This window comes from Petaurus breviceps, unplaced genomic scaffold (assembly GCF_028583685.1).
Source record: "Petaurus breviceps papuanus isolate PSGF00001 unplaced genomic scaffold, PetGlider_PUasm1.0 90849, whole genome shotgun sequence".
NCBI lineage: Eukaryota > Metazoa > Chordata > Mammalia > Diprotodontia > Petauridae > Petaurus > Petaurus breviceps.
In genome coordinates, this window is record NW_027187361.1 from 12703621 (window position 1) to 12721260 (window position 17640).

The window sequence follows — 17640 nt, forward strand, 5'->3', positions numbered from 1 at the left end:
AGATTATAGCTGCTCCAGAGACTAAAGGTAGGAAGCACTTTTAGGAGACATATGTATTTTAAACTGAGTATTCACTACTGGGCTGTTGGCAATTGGCATAGAGAGGAGGGGGTATGAGATCTTACTGAAGTACAATCTCTATTACTTGATGACTGATTAGAAATGAGAGTCATAGGATAGAGAACAATCAAAGATTGTTTTGTGTTTACAAAAATGAGCTGAGATGATGGGTAGCATTGCAGACAATATGAATGCAGACAATATGAATTCAGGAGGAAGAATGGTTGTAAGGGGGAAGAATATACTCTTCGTTTTTAGACCTGTTGAGTTTGAGGTGTTGCTGAAGTCGGGCCATTAGCAGCTATGGATGCAGTCGTGTGACTCATAAGAGGAGTCAGGCCTGCTTATATAAACTTGGCAGTCACCTGCATCAGAGCTCGTGTTTGAAGCTATGGACAGGAATGATCGATTTTGCAAAGTGAGGTGATACGTAGAGAGGGAAATGGAGGGAACCAAATTCCTTTTGGGAACTTCCACATTCAAGAGATGAGAAGAAGGCGGGCAAGAGGTAAGTTGTAGTTCTTTCCCTCATGGACCTTAAAAATCTCTTAGGGCACAAGACATGTGACTCTAATGCAAAACAATGCTTAAGGGAATATGGCTGACTAAGTAGTCTACCACTTTGGCCTTCTCATTAGAAGTCTCAATAGAGACAACCAAAAAAATAAAACTTCCAGAAATCCTGAAAAGAAAAATAGTGAGATCACTTAAAAAAAAGTTAACAAAAGAATATTTGCAATCCAATATATGGAAGGAAGAATGTGCCAGACACTGTGCTAAACTCTTTACCAATATTATCTCATTTGATAATATGTATGTATACATGCACATATGTACTTATGTCTCTGTCTGTCTGTCTTTATGTCTACATTGAATAAAGGGAGCAGAGGCAAAAACACCAAAAGAAAAAATATATGGTGAAACAGCAACAGAAGAAGCACCAGAAACAAAATAAAAATTTTCTCAGGATGAAAAAAAATGAATAATAAATACAATGAAGAAATTAATGGTAGAAATAGAATGATCAAAACCATTATAAGAAAAATTAAGAAGGAATTCAGTGCTTCTAAGGAATCAGAGGATAAGTCATTGATGAAACTCAGCAAAATAGAAATTTTCATGGAGTCATAGATTTAGAACAGAAAGACACCTTAAATTATTTCCAGAAAAATAACCTCATTTTATAGATGAGAAAATCAAACACCCTCTGAGAAGCAAAATGCCTTTCTCAAGGTCGCATAGGTTGTAGAACCCATGTCCATAGAATCCAAATACAACAATATTTCATCTGTCCTGCACTAATACATAAAAGAAAAGTCATTTTACTGTGTTATAAAATGGAAGAGGAGACTCTAAAAGTAGAAAAATGAACTTAGGAACTTAGCTAAAATAATTTGATAAATATTGGTGACAAAATGGAGGATGTGGAGGACACATAAAGAAGAGGAATCCTAATAATTATTATGCTTCCAAAAATGTGAAAAAAAAGAATATACTTTAGTTTTTAACAATTGTTTGAGAAAAAATTCCAGAAATTTTGAAAATAAGGAACATATTTCAAATAAACAGAAATCACAAAATGCTACCACAGAAAATATTCAAAATTCAACTAATCAGGATCCATCATTGTCAAATTTAAATATTGCAATGAAAAGGAAAAATTTTATAAGCAATTAGAATGAGAGGCATCACTTGTTTAAAAAAAAAAAAGCTGCCAATTTAAATTTCACGTTATTTTTCTGCAAAGATGAGGAGGAAAAAACCCAGAAGATGCTAGAAGGTGACATATTAAGGAATATTAAGGAATTTAGGACTTAATCTCCAAATCAGTTTCCTGGACAGCTGAGAATTATTTTTAAAATAAAAGATGAATATTAAGAAAACAAGGCAGCTTTGAGCAATTCATAGAGAACTAATTAAACTTCACTGAAACTTTTGTCATGGAACATAAATAAGCACATTTAAACTCTGAGTGTTGTACAGGTTGGAGTAAGCACAAATAATTTGGGTTTTCAAACTAAGCACTTAAATTAAGAAATAGTTTCTAATGATGATCATCTTGGTCAGTCATACCCCTCTTTATGAACCCATTTGGGATTTTCTTGTCAAAGATACTGGAGCGGTTTGCCATTTCCTTCTTTAGTTCATTTTACAGATGAGGACACTGAGACAAACCCAGTTAAATGACTTGGCCAGAGTCACACAGCTAATAAGTGTCTAATGCTGCATTTGAATTCAGGTCTTCCCCATTCCAGGCCCAGTGCTCTATCCACAGCACCACCTACCTATCCCTGGTGATCAGCTAGTTTTAATAGTTACAATATGTGAAACCACCAGTAATTTCATTGATATAAGGAAATTCCAAGGAGGAAACTCTCTGCTAATGCAGATAGGCACCTATTCTGCAATTAATAATCTTAAAAAGAATTTAGTGGGATATTAAAAAGTTAAGTAACTTGCCCAAAGTCAAGAAGTTACTACAGGGCTGAGAAAGGACCTTAACCCAGGTCTTCCTGATTTCAGTCTACCATCCTATCTTTAATTCAATCAGGAGGCATTAAAAAAATAATGACATTATTTTGTTTAACTACTGGATAACACTCTTGAAGTTGAAGAGGGTAAAATGAAAAGAAGAAGGGCTAGGATGAATGAATGCACAAGGAATTGCATTCCTTCATTACAAATACTGAAAGGGTGGGGGGCAGAGAATTTAGGTAAAGAGAAGGGGGATAAGCAATCCTAGAGAGAAACTACTTTCTTAATTAAGAAAGCATTGTAGTGTGTTGAAAAGACAGGACATGTTTTATAAATTTGTATTCAGAAATAACTAACATGCCAATTTCAAGAGGAAAAAATAGATTATTAAGAAATTGCAGTGTAAAATCTCACAATGCCTAACTCTGTTCACTGAAATGGCCAGTTCAAAAAAAAAAAAATGACCCCAAGCCCAATCAGTTATTCTGAGCATCAGTTAATTGAGCTGGCCAGCGACAATCTCCCAAGGAAGCTTTAGGAGGGCTGCCCTGACCATCGGGAGGGGAGGAATATTTAAAGCAAAAACCACAAAACAGGTGTGGGGAGTAAAGTTAGTTTGACAATGGTAGATAAACATGTTTGTTACAGCCAGGCCTAGATCTGGACAGTTGTATAGCCCTACCCTGACTTATCGAGGGACCCAGATGTCCTGCCCAGGGTCATTCTGACATCTTATCAGGAAGTACGGCAAGGATGGTCTTATTGTTGTATCACAAGAGAAGGGCCCCTGACGAGGCACGTACCAGTTCAGGAAGAATTCAGTAATTTTCCAAACTTGTTACATACAGGGGCTTAGTATATGAGGCCATGGGCATTTCACACAAGTGAATTCTGTCAAATATTTAAATAGAGAAAACCGTCATACTATTTTGTCCTTTGTATGAGGTAAATGTGGAACTAATCCTTAAACCTAGCAAAGATTAAACAGAAAAAGGAAAAAGAAAACGTATACACCCAAATCTAGGTTTAGGAGAGATCACAGAAAGAAAGGCAGTCCATGCCCTCTAAGAGCTTACATTCTGATGGGACAGTACAGTGCGTGAAAAGATGAGGGAGGACTTGGGAGAAAAAATTCTGTGGCAAAAAGTCAGCAGTGCAGCCTGGAGAGGAGATTGACCTGGGCCTTCTTTTTCTTAAAATGAATGGGCTAGGAGGAACCAGCCAGACAGAGAGAGTAACTTCTGGGGACAGCTGAGAACTTCCAATGTAAAAAGTAGTCTAAGAGTAGAATGAGCTTCCAGGGTAAAGAGGTTTCTGTGGCATGGTTGAGAAAGTCCTTTAGTGATGATGGTCGGGGAGTGGTGTTTGTTTGTTTTAAAGTTTGTTCACCTTAAATCACTATATGAATGTGAGCTCACATATATAACTCTTAATGGTAAACTTGTTATGCTAGAGTTGTATCATTGTACAGAATATATCATTGTATAAGCTTTATAGTTTAAATATAAATTGTCATGGGCAGTTGTTATACCATGGATAATTAATTGTTCCATACTGTACTCCATTTAATTAATGCAGCTAAGAGTCTGAAGGCTCAAGAATTGAAGTATCTTCAAATTTGTAATGTGCCCATTAATTCTTTAGTCAGTTATTAAAAGTGATTTCTTAAATGCATGAAAATGGAGCTATGTAATCTTGTGTTTTCCTTTCACCTTTTAAATCTAATTTTGAAATTAGATTAAAAAATAACTTTAATTTTTATTTCTAATTTTATTTGAGATTACTCCTTGAAAAACTATGACAAGACATATAAGAATATTGGAGCTTTAATATAAATGGTTATTTATTTTCATGGGTTTTGTCTTGCCTTTTGCCATTAATTAGAAAATCAATTAATTTAAAATGTAATTTTAAGAGCCTGAGGTCATTTGAATAAGGCATTAATTTCATTGAACTCCTCATTAATTAGGAGACTGCTGTTTCTAGCCATCTCCCCACCTCTCTTCTAATGACTTTGGGATGGCTCATTTGTTGTTATATACCTTTTTTTTTTTTTAACTAGCTTCAGCACAAATTCCCTTTGTCAGTTCTTATGTGTCTTTTTAGACCTTAATATATATTCTAGAATCATCTTTGGTCCCATCCTTTCTTCTTTAGCCTCAATTTAATATTTCTCTATCTAAATCTCTGAGTAATCCTCTCTTTACTTGGGTCCTACCCTTTTGCTTCCAAATTTTTATTGTGGTTTTCATGTGTAGTGCTTTTAAGCTCTCAACACTCTGCTATACATTGCACCTATATTTATATTCATAGAGTAAGTCATTTTATCATTGAAAAACAAGTCCATTTTTGCAATTATTCTAAGTAAACACCTCTGAGAAGCCAATTAGATCGTTAACCCTGAACATGTTACATGAACAGCCTTAGTTATCTTGCCCACACTCCCTTTGACTTAAATCTCTTTGAGATTTTTCCATTCAAATTTTGCTACTAAGTACTTTTGACAGTTCAACATAAAATTTGTTATGCTAATACACTATATAGGAAATATTTTAAAGAATTTCTTAAATTATGGGAAGTTATTTCTTCCCTATTGTGTCTTACAGTATATGCACAGAAATATATATTTTTTATTTTGGATATATAAGCTGTGTGCATTAATATTTATACATACACAAGTATCATATACATGTGTATAAACACACTGTGCATATATGTGTGTATGCAGGCAGTGTTTACATGTGTATATATATAAATGCATAGATATAGATGATACAGAGATAGACATAGATTCGATATTGATAACATAGGTACAGATAGAGGTGATGTGGAGAGAGATGACAAAGACATAGGTGATACATTGTTGTTCAGCTGTTTCAGTGCATCCTACCCTTTGTGACCTCATTTGGAGTTTTCTCAGCAAAGATGCTGGAGTGGTTTGCTATCTCTTTCTCTAGCTCATTTTACAGATGAAGAAACTGAGGCAAACAGTATGAAGTGACTTTCCCAGGGTCACCCAGCTAAGTCAGTTTCTGAGACCAGATTGGAACTCAGGTCTTCCCAATTCCAGGCTCAGTGCTCCATCCACCTCATGACCTAGCTATCATAGGTGATACAGAAATGTATATGGATGATATGGGTCTAGCTATTGATGATAAAGAGATAGAAACATTAGATATAGCTATAGATGGTGGAGATAGAAATACATAATGTCCAGGCCTGTGATTCCAATATTATGGGAAACTTCCTTCCCCAGTGTTCCCAATAGACAACTGTTCTGAAACATCAAGTCTTAAAGGAATGACAAGTGCTGAGATGTTTAGTACCTTGCCCAGGATCACATAGCCGATACACCTAGAATGTGTAGGAGACAGATTATCCTAACTCTGAGGGTCTGTTCTGTCTACTATGTCTCAGGACTTCTCTATCAAACATATGCCCAGAGAAAAGTCCATGCCTTCTCCTTTTTGATAATTACCTTATTATATCCTTTTGATAAAGAGAACAAAATTATGCCTTCAGCAAATTGAAGGAACTTATACTCTGAGTTCTACAAAAGCATGTCTATTAGTCTTTTCAATCTATGTACACGCAAAGCTCCCCAGAACTTCCCCGTGCCAAAAGCTCTGTGGGAATCCCTTCCCTTGTTCTTTGGTCACGTGCTGGGTAACAAATAACCTACCGGAGAATGCCACACTGTCCAGGAAATAAATGAAACTGCAAGGCACTTATTTCTTTCGCCTTTAATGGAACATACCTGTTGTGTTTTTTAAGCCTGAAAATTGGAAAGATCTTAGTCTAATGCTGGCTTTTTGCATATGGCATTTCATTAAAAACCACAGCATGACAGCACTCTCATGACAGTTTTAATAAAGAAGACAGAAGCTGACCACAAAATAGCCTAAAGCTTCATGGATACTTGCTAGGTCTCCCCTCCCCCTCCACCTCCTCCCCTCCCCAGGAAACATGCAGATATAGGAGACCAGAATTTTGATGTAAAATATGCAAACATTATTTTGGAAAATGCACCCTATAAACCAAGGTTATCTCAGTTATTACTATGGTGTCCTAGACTCAAAACTCTTTTGTATTTTGCAGATATTGGGCCAAATGGAAACTAGGGAGAAGCTTCAGGCCCTAGTTGTCAGTTCTTATTCTGATTAATGTTGAGAAATGTAAAAATAAGTAGAAAGGGAATATTTTATATACAAAGAAAAACATCAGTTTGTCAGTAAATCATCTGTTCTGGATTATTTGTGATAATCAGTCTAGAACAATAGGGAACAGGGAATAAAATGAACCCATTTTAAATTTTTTCCCTTCATATTTCACTTTCTACCATTTGGATGAGCCCAAACAATCTAAAGTTCTTATCTTTTTGTTTGTTTGTTTTGGATATTGTGTAATTTTTTGGTCTTTCCTCATCTGTAATGTAGGGATAGAGAAAAACATGGAGTGATGGGCAGATGTCTGAGTTTGGAGTAAGGAAAATCTAAATTTAAGACTTGTTTTTGACCCATCCTAACTTTGTGACCATGTCAGGTTGCTTGATCTCTCAATTACTCAGGCAGCTCTCAAAGACAATATAACACAGAGACAAATATGTTATTCTGCATCTGGAATTCCATATACTGAGAAGATTATAGGTCTGAACTTTAAAAAAGAAAAAAAAAAGTCCAGTTGATAGATGAAGTAAGCAGAACCAGGAAAACAGTATATACAGTGACTGTAACAGAGAAGTTGGAAAAAGCATCAGTAAAACAATTGAAACTGAATTTTACAAAATTGTAATGACCCAAGGTGGGCCCAGAGAAGGCATAAGGGAAAATATTTCATTCCACTTCTTTGCAGATGTAGGGGACTATAAATGTGGAACGTTGTGGATAGTGTCAGACTTTTTCAATGTGTTGGTTGGTTGGCTAAACATTTCTTCCCCTTTCTAACACTTCTTATAAAGTATGGATCTCAGGGAGGAATACAAGAGAAATCAGGATGATACGCAAGAGTGAGCTGAAGCCAGCTTGTAATTGACTCCTGAGAGCTGGTTGTTAAATTTTCAGTGTGAGCGTCTATATCTTGGAAGTCAGCAAAGGCTACAAATCAGCGCTTGATTGATTGTTTTATTGATTGCCTAGACTTAAGAAGGTGTTGGGGAAAATGCTAATAATGCAGATGGAACTTAAAAGTGTGTATTTTGTATTTTTGGTGAGCCCATTTTGCAACATTTATCCCTGGTTATATGAAAACAAAATTTATGGATAAAATCTTTCAAAATAGGGAAAATATTTGCACTATATAACTCAGAGCTTTGAGAATCAATAGATTTTTAACCCTTAAAGTTTCTTATAAATGTCAGTTATTATTATTAAGCAGGTAGATGTGTTAACAATACTGTAGTTATGAACCATAAACAATATGTAGCTTTTATTTTCTAGTTATATATTGCATGTTATTTTTTAACTTCTATAAACCATAACTATTACTCATTTTGCTCATCTAAGTTAGTGTTGAAGGGTATAACCATATTCCTTGTTACTTATAATGATTGAGTCTTCTTTCAATGTCTTGGGCCCCTCTTCTACTTAAATTGTTCAACAACTTTGTCACTGAAAAAATTTTAAGATCAGTTGGAAGAAATATTTATCTCCATTTTTAGATATATTGAAATAGGATAAAAAATTATTTTTTGAACAGCCTTTTAAAATCCCTTGTTAAAGATTAATTTATTTAAATTTATAATAAATTTTATATAATATATTTATATGATATATAAATATGTAATATAATATATAATTTATATATAATAAATTAAATTTAAATATACTTTAAAAAATTACTTTGAGATGGGGTGTAATTACTTCTAAGAGCTCTTAGGTGTACCATTCAATAGAGCTGTAATCTTCTGGTGGAAAAATAAACAAGTAAATGATATCTTTCCAAAGTGTACTCTGTTTTGTATTTGTGTTTTCAATGTCCCCTTTTGGCATTGATATTGCTGTTGCTACAAGTGACATAGGATCATGGGAGGCTTAGAATAAATGCTCTCTAAGAGCTGGTGATACTCATTTGAATTTTTCTGTAGTACATTATTAGTAGTAGTGGTAGATACATGACAGATGTATCATCAATACAGTATTTATGAAGATTATAGTTTTCCTTTTCTAGAAATTTTTAGGACCTTCTACAGGCTCCAACCATTACTTATGGTCAACAAATATGTATCTCTATTGTGGCTTTTAGGAATATAGGTTTTCCTTGAACCCATTGTTTAATGTTGCTCTTTGATTATGGGTGCAAATAACCCTAGCTTGTATGATAGTGGATTATCTTCCAGCAGTGAAATTGCTACCATTTCTTGAATGTAAGGGTGTTTTAAAATGTTGAATGGAGCAAGATTGTGGCTGTATTTCTTCTTAATTGTATCTATATCTATTTATATCCTTAAGCACGAATTCATTTGTTCAAATAAAAAACTTTTTTTTTCCCTGAAAAGAATGATTATGGGAAGGAAGGAAAAAGTCACTCATATAGCACCACTGGGTACCAGCCGTTATGCTAAGCACTTTACAGATATTTTCTTATTTAAGCCCTATGACCCTGGGAGATAGGTACTGTTAGAGTTTCACAGCTATTAAGTTTCTGAGACTGGATTTGAACTCAGGTCTTTCTGACTCCAGGCCTTGTGCTCTACCTCCTGAGCAACTGTCTGTCTCATCAGAGTGAATACTTACTTGAAGAGTAATTATGAAACGCGGCTATCAAAAATGTGTTTTAATCTATTTTGCTTCCATTGTGGTTTTTTTTAGGTGAATCAATCTGATCACCAGTAGAATGATACATTTTAAAATTTATTTCTCTCTCTCCATTTATAAACTCAAATATAAAGTTATATGCAGGTTTTAAACAGTGGGACCCTTTCTTGTATGTTGTGATTGCCTATACTTTTAGATCATTATCAATATATACCTCTGTGTGTGTGTGTATACACACACATATGTATATATATATATATGTATATAAACTAATTTAATACATGTATTACTGAAAGGTCTCATAAAGGTTTGTAAACCCATTTGATATAGTTCATGTTGTCTCTTGGACATCTTTCCTGACTTTCTGTTAATAACATCGCATAGACTTCAACCTTTACCCAATGTGAAGCGATATAGATGAGTGAAGTCATTTTGGGAACCAGAAAGAGGACATCGCTTGTGAAGGGCGTTAAATTAAGAAGCCTAAAGTAATGCAGGGCATATAGGATCTGCAGCGTGATGAAAAGAGACGTATTTGTGTTTGGACAGTACACCGTGCAATTAAACTTGTTTAAATAACCAATAAAACTCTAACTTTGACTTCATTCAAACTAAATTGAAAACCAAGCCACTTCTTAAAGATAGCATGAAATCAAGAGATGATCAGTATTATACCACAGGTACGTTCTGGTAGTTGTCCATTGATAGATGTCATTAGAAAAAAAGGAAGGAGTTAAATATCCTATGAGCCTATTCCTCTAAGTTTCCTTGAATTTAAGTGTCTTATTAGACTATCCTTGAGGAAAAGGGACTATTTTTGCCTTTCTTTGAGTCCTTAATGATTAGGACAATGCCTGACATATAGTAGGTCGTAATAAATATTTACAGACCTGACATTGCTGATTTTGGAAAAAATATTACCTTGGTTAAAAAACAAAAACAACAGTCTGGCAATTGAACTCACTGGTGACAAATAGCATTTAAAGTCACATTTTTAGACAACATAGAGAAAAATGATGTTTATACATCTATGGATATGTTTGTATATTAAATATATATTTGTATATAGAGACATATATGTGTATATATGTATATATATATATACATGTGTGTGTAAAGCCTCATACTTAAAACCATTACTGAGAATAAACCAGTTATCGTTGTGACCTGATGTGTGGTCTATAGCAATAGTGCCTTGTTGATTTTGTAGACAATAAATAATTCTCCATTATAAGTCATCTTGAACAACAGATGCTTTCTCCAGTCTCAGTATCTAATATGTTCAGGAGTGAGGCATTATACAATGAAGAGGTTATTGGACTAAGAGTCAGAAGCCCAGCCTTATTTCTTAGTTATGTGATAATGGGCAAGTCTGCTAATTTCTCTGAACCTCTGTTTCTTTGTTTAAAAACATGGGGGAATACAGATTTCCCTGCCTTTCTTACAAGGTTATTGTGAATATTAAATAAGGTAAGTTAGTTGCAATCTCTTTGAAAACTATAAAGAACAATTAGACCATAAAGGGGTAATATTTTTTTGTTCTGTGCCAAGACAGGAGAGATATGAATTAACCTGAGCTGTAGTTGAACTCCAGATTTTTTTCTTTCCATTATTACTTCAAAAAAACATGTATTCTTTAATTCCCCTAATTCTTCCATACCTTAACCTAACTTTCCTAACTATTTAATATAAGGAGGGAAAAATCACCAAAATGTGTCAAAAATGCAAAAATAAAACCCCAAATTAGAAAGAATCAAAGAACTTTTGCCTTATTAATTCGCTGTAGGGAGGTTAGGACATCAACTCTGTTTTCATCCCTGTATCGTACAGAGTGGGAATTTTATTTGTAGCCTGTATTTCGTATAAAAATACCACCATAGCAAAAATAATTTGAATGCCCTATGGAGTTTGTTGCACTGGGATTATGAGTGTCTATATTCATATAGGCATGATGGTAAAAGTGCTGCTGTTTTTCTTTTCTCTGTTCACTTAACATTGTTCTCCCCTGCCCATGCTGCACATCTCTGCCTCACACAAATCCAGTTCACACAGAAGTCAAGACATCACCCAAGATGTCATTGATCCTCTTCAAAAACAAAGGAGAAACATCAACACAGCATAGTATTTTATTTTTTAATAAAAATTAAATTAGAAGCCAGAAAGAGACTGTTATTGTATTTTCATATACAGGTCTATATCACAGGTAAAGACCCAATATAGGCAATAGGGAATATTCAAATGCTGAAGTCAGGAAGAAAAAAAACAATGAATTCAAAGGTTAGAATACTTTTTACACTGCTGTGTCATTGAAGCTACCGTGTTTCCCCGATAATAAGACCTATCCCGAAAATAAGCCCTTCCCTTACTGTGTAAGATTCCTCTAAAATAAGCCCTCCCCCAAAAATAAGCCCTATTGAGATTGCTACTGTAGTGAAGGTGATCCCCTGCGCTACACGCTACATTACGGTACCCTCTGTATGCACCGTGCCCCCCCACCCCCCCATGAAACGCACGCAGCGCTCCGAGCTGCATCCAGTCAGAGCTGCAGCAGTGAGCGCGTCATCCTGTTCTTCCCCAGTGATTTGCTTATTGAATAAAGGTACATTTTTTTTGTTCACATTTACCTGTTTATTAAAATTGCTGTCAATGTTCATTAAAATAAGCCCTCCCCTGAAAATAAGCCCTCTGGTGTTTTTCTGTCCAAAAATTTTAATAAGACAGTGTCTTATTATCGGGGAAACACGGTAGTAGTGACTCTGATGGGTAAATAATCACGTATTTGAATTTCTGAAATCTTACTCAGTGTTTGCTCATATTGACACGTCATCAAATATAGAATCTGTCCTAAATGATTATCCTTTACAATAGAGCAATCAACAGAACCGAACCCTAATTCATGAATTTGCTGATTTTTCTCTGCAAAAACAAAAATATGTAGCTGCTCGTATACACACGAACAATAAAGGGTGTGTCCAGAAACTACCCACAAAGAAGGAAGTGCATTGGATCCAATAAGGTAGAGTGTAAATAATAATGACAGGATAGGAAATAAGTGCTTTTGAGAGCTGCTGAGTCACATGACCAATACAATCGAGGACTGCCCATTTACTCTGACCCAACAATCTCTCAGACCTTCCTAAAAAAGTTTTGCACAAGAGATAATGCAGTCTCAGCTGCCTACAAGGTCCAAGATACCAAGAACCCTAACAAGGTAATAATAGGGCAAACTGATAGCAGAATAGGCTGGCCTCAAACCCCGTATGTGTTCCCTCAGCTGCCCCCTTCCCAATCACTTATCACACCAGCCCAGGGCTGCACATGCCAACACTCGGGTTTGCAACAGAACTCAATTCTAAGCCCTCAGTGCCATGGAAAACCAAAAGGCAGGAGCTTATCATAGCTGGGACATCAGCTGCACTCTGCGATTTAACAGAACTCAGCCAGAGAACTGAGAAACAGATGGAAGAACTCGGCCATATGTGTGTCTGTGAAGCCCTCACAGGAAAAGAAGACACACATCTAGATGGACCATGTCTGTCCTCCCCAGAAGTCCCCTGGGACAGAGACAAAAGCTGGTGAAGTGCAGATTTCCCTGTGTGACTGAGAGGTTTTGAGGATTTTCCCCTGGGGAGGTGAGGGGATCTCCCATTCACTGCTGGCAAAAAAACAAAACAAAAAAAAAAACATCACTTTCTAACTGGGGAATAAAAAAGGCAGTGATTGATTTGAGGCTCAAATAGAGAAAATGAGCTAGAAAAATTCTGAATGTTTAAATGTTTTCCTTCCTCGTGACATTTGATAGAAAAAGAAGGCTCTTCTTATTTTCAGGATTGTCAAAATATGCAGTAGGAGTTCCTAAAAGCTAAATTTCTAAAATGGGGATACATGTTTTCACAAAGAGAACATTTGCCACAAGCCTTGTGTTCCTTTACAAGGGTGATTTAGTCTATCACCTAAAATATCCCATACCAGATATTAAAATAAAATCAGAGATGAAACAATTCTAAGAAAGTTTTTTGTTGTTTTTTTTGACACAGGACTCTTCCAAAAAGTCAAAAGTAATCGCAGAAATAAAAGTAGGAGTTTTTGGAGAAGGTAGTGATGCCCCAGCAGGAAATATTGGAAAGATAGACACACACACACACACATGCATGCACACACACACACACATATATGTCTTCTTATTAAGTAAATGACGGGGTAGCATATCGAACACAAGAGCTCTTTAATTTGGGGGTGGTTGCAGAGAGACATTCTGCTATGGTTGGGCCTTAGCAAAGATAATCCACAGCGCAAAAAAGTGACTTCTACTTACCTCTCATCTTCTTACTCATGTGAGGACATAAGTGTCATCTTCCTTTCAACTATATTGTGGGAATCTTTCTAGCAATTCAACCTATGTTTTGGTGATAACCAAGTCAGAAGTCTTGGTAAAATTCTTTGATAATTTATTTAGTTCCAAAATAACAGCTTCTTTTATTCCTGGAAATGTGTTTATAAAGCAATTGACTTGAGTTTTACAAATAAGGACCCTTTTCCTTTCCCCCTCTCTATGACTCTCTCCCTACCCAGCTGTCTTTTACTCAAATGAGAAGCTATATAGAATGGCTAACAGCTTGTACATGAGGATAGATCAGAGAAATTGGAGCTGTTTTTCCCAAAGGTGGGAAAGGGTGGGTGGGTGGGTGGGGGCACCTTAGCTGGCTTTAAGAATTTGAAGAGCTCCCCTTCCAACAGGGGGCATTAGATATATTCTGTTAGTCCGCAAAAGACCTGTTTGTCTAGGCACAAAGAGTAGCAGTTGCAAAGAAGCAAATTTAGTCTTTAAGGAAAATCTTCCTAGCAATTAGAGTTATCTACAAGTGAAAAGGATTGCCTTTGAGGGGATGAGTTTCCCCATCATTGGAGTCTTCCAGCAAAGCAGTTTCAATGTTATATGGGGTGGGGAACCTGTGGCCTCAAGGCCACATGTAAAGGCCAACCCAGTAAAGGGGGAGTTCTTGATGTATGAATTGGACCAGATAGCTTTTGCAGTGAATGGTAATAGTATTGAATTGGAGATCTAAATTCACATCCTGCCTCAGACACTTATATGCTAGGTGACCCCCCACAAGTTATTTGTCTTCTGCTCGCCTCAGTTTCCTTACCTCTAAAATGAAGTTAGTAATTAGGTACATCTACCTCTCTACGTTGTTGAGGGGATAAAACTAGTTAATATTTATAAAGGGCTTTGTGAGCTTTAGGTAGGTGGCACAACAGATAGAACGCCAGTGAAGAAGACCTGAGTTCAAACAATCCAGCCTCAGATATTTACTATCTGTGTGACCTTGGACAAGTCACTTAACTTTGTTTTCCTCAATTTCCTCACCTGTAGAATGAGGTGGAGAAGGAAATGGTGAACCACACAAATATCTTTGCCAAGAAAACCCCAGGTGGGGTAATAAAGAGTCAGATATGACTAAAACTACTCAACAACAATTATAAACCTTAAAGTGCTATATAGCTGTATGTATATGTACAACTACATATTATTACAAGTTTACTTTCAGTTTAATCAGAAAATAAAGATTCGCCCATGCAACAGCTACCTTATGACATAAATATCTCGTTAACTGAGTGATAAGTGTAATAGTAATGAAATTTAAAGATCCCCCTGTACTGGCTTGGTTTTTGGTTTGATTATGTTAAAACCCAGAGCTTGTGAATCCCACTTGTGGGATGGACTTGTTGACGTGAAAAGAGAGGGCTGAACTGGGAGTAGGTGGTGACATGAATTTAGAGAGCCACAAGCAGAGAGAGAGGCAGAAGAACTTTTTGGAAGCAGCACCTTGGAGGCAGAGAGAGACTGAGAGGATTGCTGAGGGCCACTTTGAATTGCCCAGGACTTTTGAGAGCTGCCACCCAGAGCTGCCAAGGACTGAGGAGACATGGCTGTTATGCTGGTACTTTGTCAGTTTTGATGTTGTTTTAACAGATTTGTCCACTGGTGAAGGACAGTGCTGTTGTTGCGGAGTTCTTGGAACCTTGCTATTGGTTCAGAAGCCCTGAAGAAGGATTTTCTTGTTGTATGTTTACAGAAATCCTGGAAGAGGGTTTTGCTAATGTTTTCAGGGGTCCTAGGACTGTTCTGGAGACAGAGAATGAATTAATGAAGACACTGACAATGTGTCTTGTGGCCTTGCTAAATTTTGTCTCCCCAGGAGCAAAGATTGCTGAGAACTTGCCTTGTGTCAAGATGAAGAAAAGACCTCCATTTGGGTATTAAATGCTGTGCTTAAGCTTGTTGTAACTCTGGGGTAGATTCAATTGTGATCCAAGGGTGGCAAACTTTTGACTTTTTTGTGCTCTGTGATTGAACAAATGAATGTACTTTACTTATGTTTGGAAACTAATCTCCATTTGAGAAGAGGGGCTTTGTGATTGACTAAATGAATGTACAGCCTAGGATGGATTATTATTTAGAAGAGGGACTTTGTGATTGATTAAATGAATGTAATGTCCAGGAGTGGAATAGTACTTGATTAAATCACACTTAGTAAATGCTGTATTTTGAATTATGCTATATGTTGATTCTCTCTGTTCTTAATTTTTCACTGAATAAAATGGAGAGCACCTTTGCTGGTATTTTGAACCTTGGGAAGTTGCCTTTGCTTGGCATTACAATGAGTCATCTATTTAGTATGTGGTTTGTTTTCTGTGCATTTTAGTGAAGTAATCAGGTGACTGATGATCTGACCTTTTGAATTTTTCCTCATGGCAGCTTCTGTCTCTTCATTTGCAGGCATTGTTACTCACCTTGTGGAGCCTATGCCCAAAGCAAGCTTGCCCTGGTACTTTTTTCCTATCGACTACAACAGCTCCTGGCATCTGAAGGGAGTCCTGTGACTGCCAACGTGGTAGACCCTGGAGTGGTAGACACTATGCTCTATAAGAATGTGTTTTGGCTTACCAGATTGGTCAAGAATCTTACTTATTCGTTGTTGTTCAAGGTAAGCAGTCATTCAGTTGATGAGGTACATGTTTGTACATGTGTCTCTATGCTCTATGTGGTTTTGCTTTGCATGATGTGTCTGAATCTGGAAACCCCACAAATTAACCTGTGGATGATACATATTTTGACAAAAGCAACTTTGCTCTTTAATCTTATATCAATCAGTCAGTCAGTCAATAAGCATTTATTAAAGATTTACTAATATATGCCAGGCACTAGGGATGTTGAGTTTCACATTTGGGGTGCTTGAGACCCCAAAGTACTGGCATGTCAGGTCCTGCTGAATGATTTCGACTCAAGCCTTCTCTTAGCCAAAGTAAAATAAAATTTATTAAAGGTTCACCATACTGGGAAGACTTCTAAGGAGCTTAAACACAATTTGTGATGCTTATATTGACAAACAGGCCAGATTACATCTCAGCTAGATTGCATCTGAGCACCTTTGCAGAGGCAAGATGAATCTTATATACAGAAAGTCTGTGGGAGGGAACTAAGGGTGGTCTAGTGGTCTGGGGTGGTGGAGCAGGGGTCCAGGGAGGATCTTGAGGAGTCTAAGGAGGATGTTAATGGGACTGGGGTGACTAGAGGTCAGATTTCCAGGAACCAAAAGAATAGGATTTTGGTGGGATCAAGGGTGGGAAGCCACCAAGGTAGTACAGAGATAACAGACAATGGAGGAGGAGGCCAGGTTAAGGGTAACAGAACTGGGCATGAAAAAGCCAGATTCAGTGGGAAAATTCAGGTAGAATTCAAGGTAGGGAATTCCCAGGACCTTTGAACAAATAGTATTCCAAATTCTTTGGGGGTAAAGGGAAAAGGTCTGAGCTTGGGCCTGTACCCTGTCAGGGATACAAATAAAAAGAATGAAATAATCCTTTCTTTGCCTGATCCTTTGGGGGAGGGAGGTGGTCTTCTGAGCTCTATGAAAAAAGTTTTAGCATCAGCTACCCAGAAAACCAATTTGAGAGACAGAGTTTGCACTAAGCTTCTACTTGCCAAACAAGGATCCCATGGAAAGATTACTACACTTGGGGCCAGAGAACCCACATTCAAATCCTGTCTTTGACACTTTTAGTGTTTAGGCAAATCACTTTTCTTGACCTCAGTTACCTCATTTGTAAAATAAAGGTCCTGAACTAGAGCCCTTTAGGTCCCATCCCAGTCTAAATCTGTGACCTTCATGATCCTGTGATTTTTATCAGTGCAGGAGTGCTGAAGGTCATTCAGATGATACAGTGACCATTTAGGAACTGAATAGGATGTCACTTAGATGGCATAAAGGGAGCAGAGGCTTTGTGCCAAGGGTGAGTCAGACACTTAGTCACTTTAGCTGTTGCATATCCTCTAGTTTCTCACATCTGA

The 17640-nt window shown here is 36.7% G+C and overlaps 1 protein-coding gene across 6 annotated transcripts in view; it reads left to right on the plus strand.

Moving 5' to 3' along the window:
• Positions 1–17640, plus strand: part of DHRSX (dehydrogenase/reductase X-linked) — a 474397-nt gene that overhangs the window by 322621 nt on the left and 134136 nt on the right. For all 6 annotated transcript variants that reach the window (XM_069072875.1, XM_069072877.1, XM_069072878.1 and 3 more), the window contains one exon: positions 16069–16276. In XM_069072875.1, the coding sequence (XP_068928976.1) occupies positions 16069–16276 (208 nt within the window). The remainder of the gene's footprint in view (positions 1–16068; positions 16277–17640) is intronic.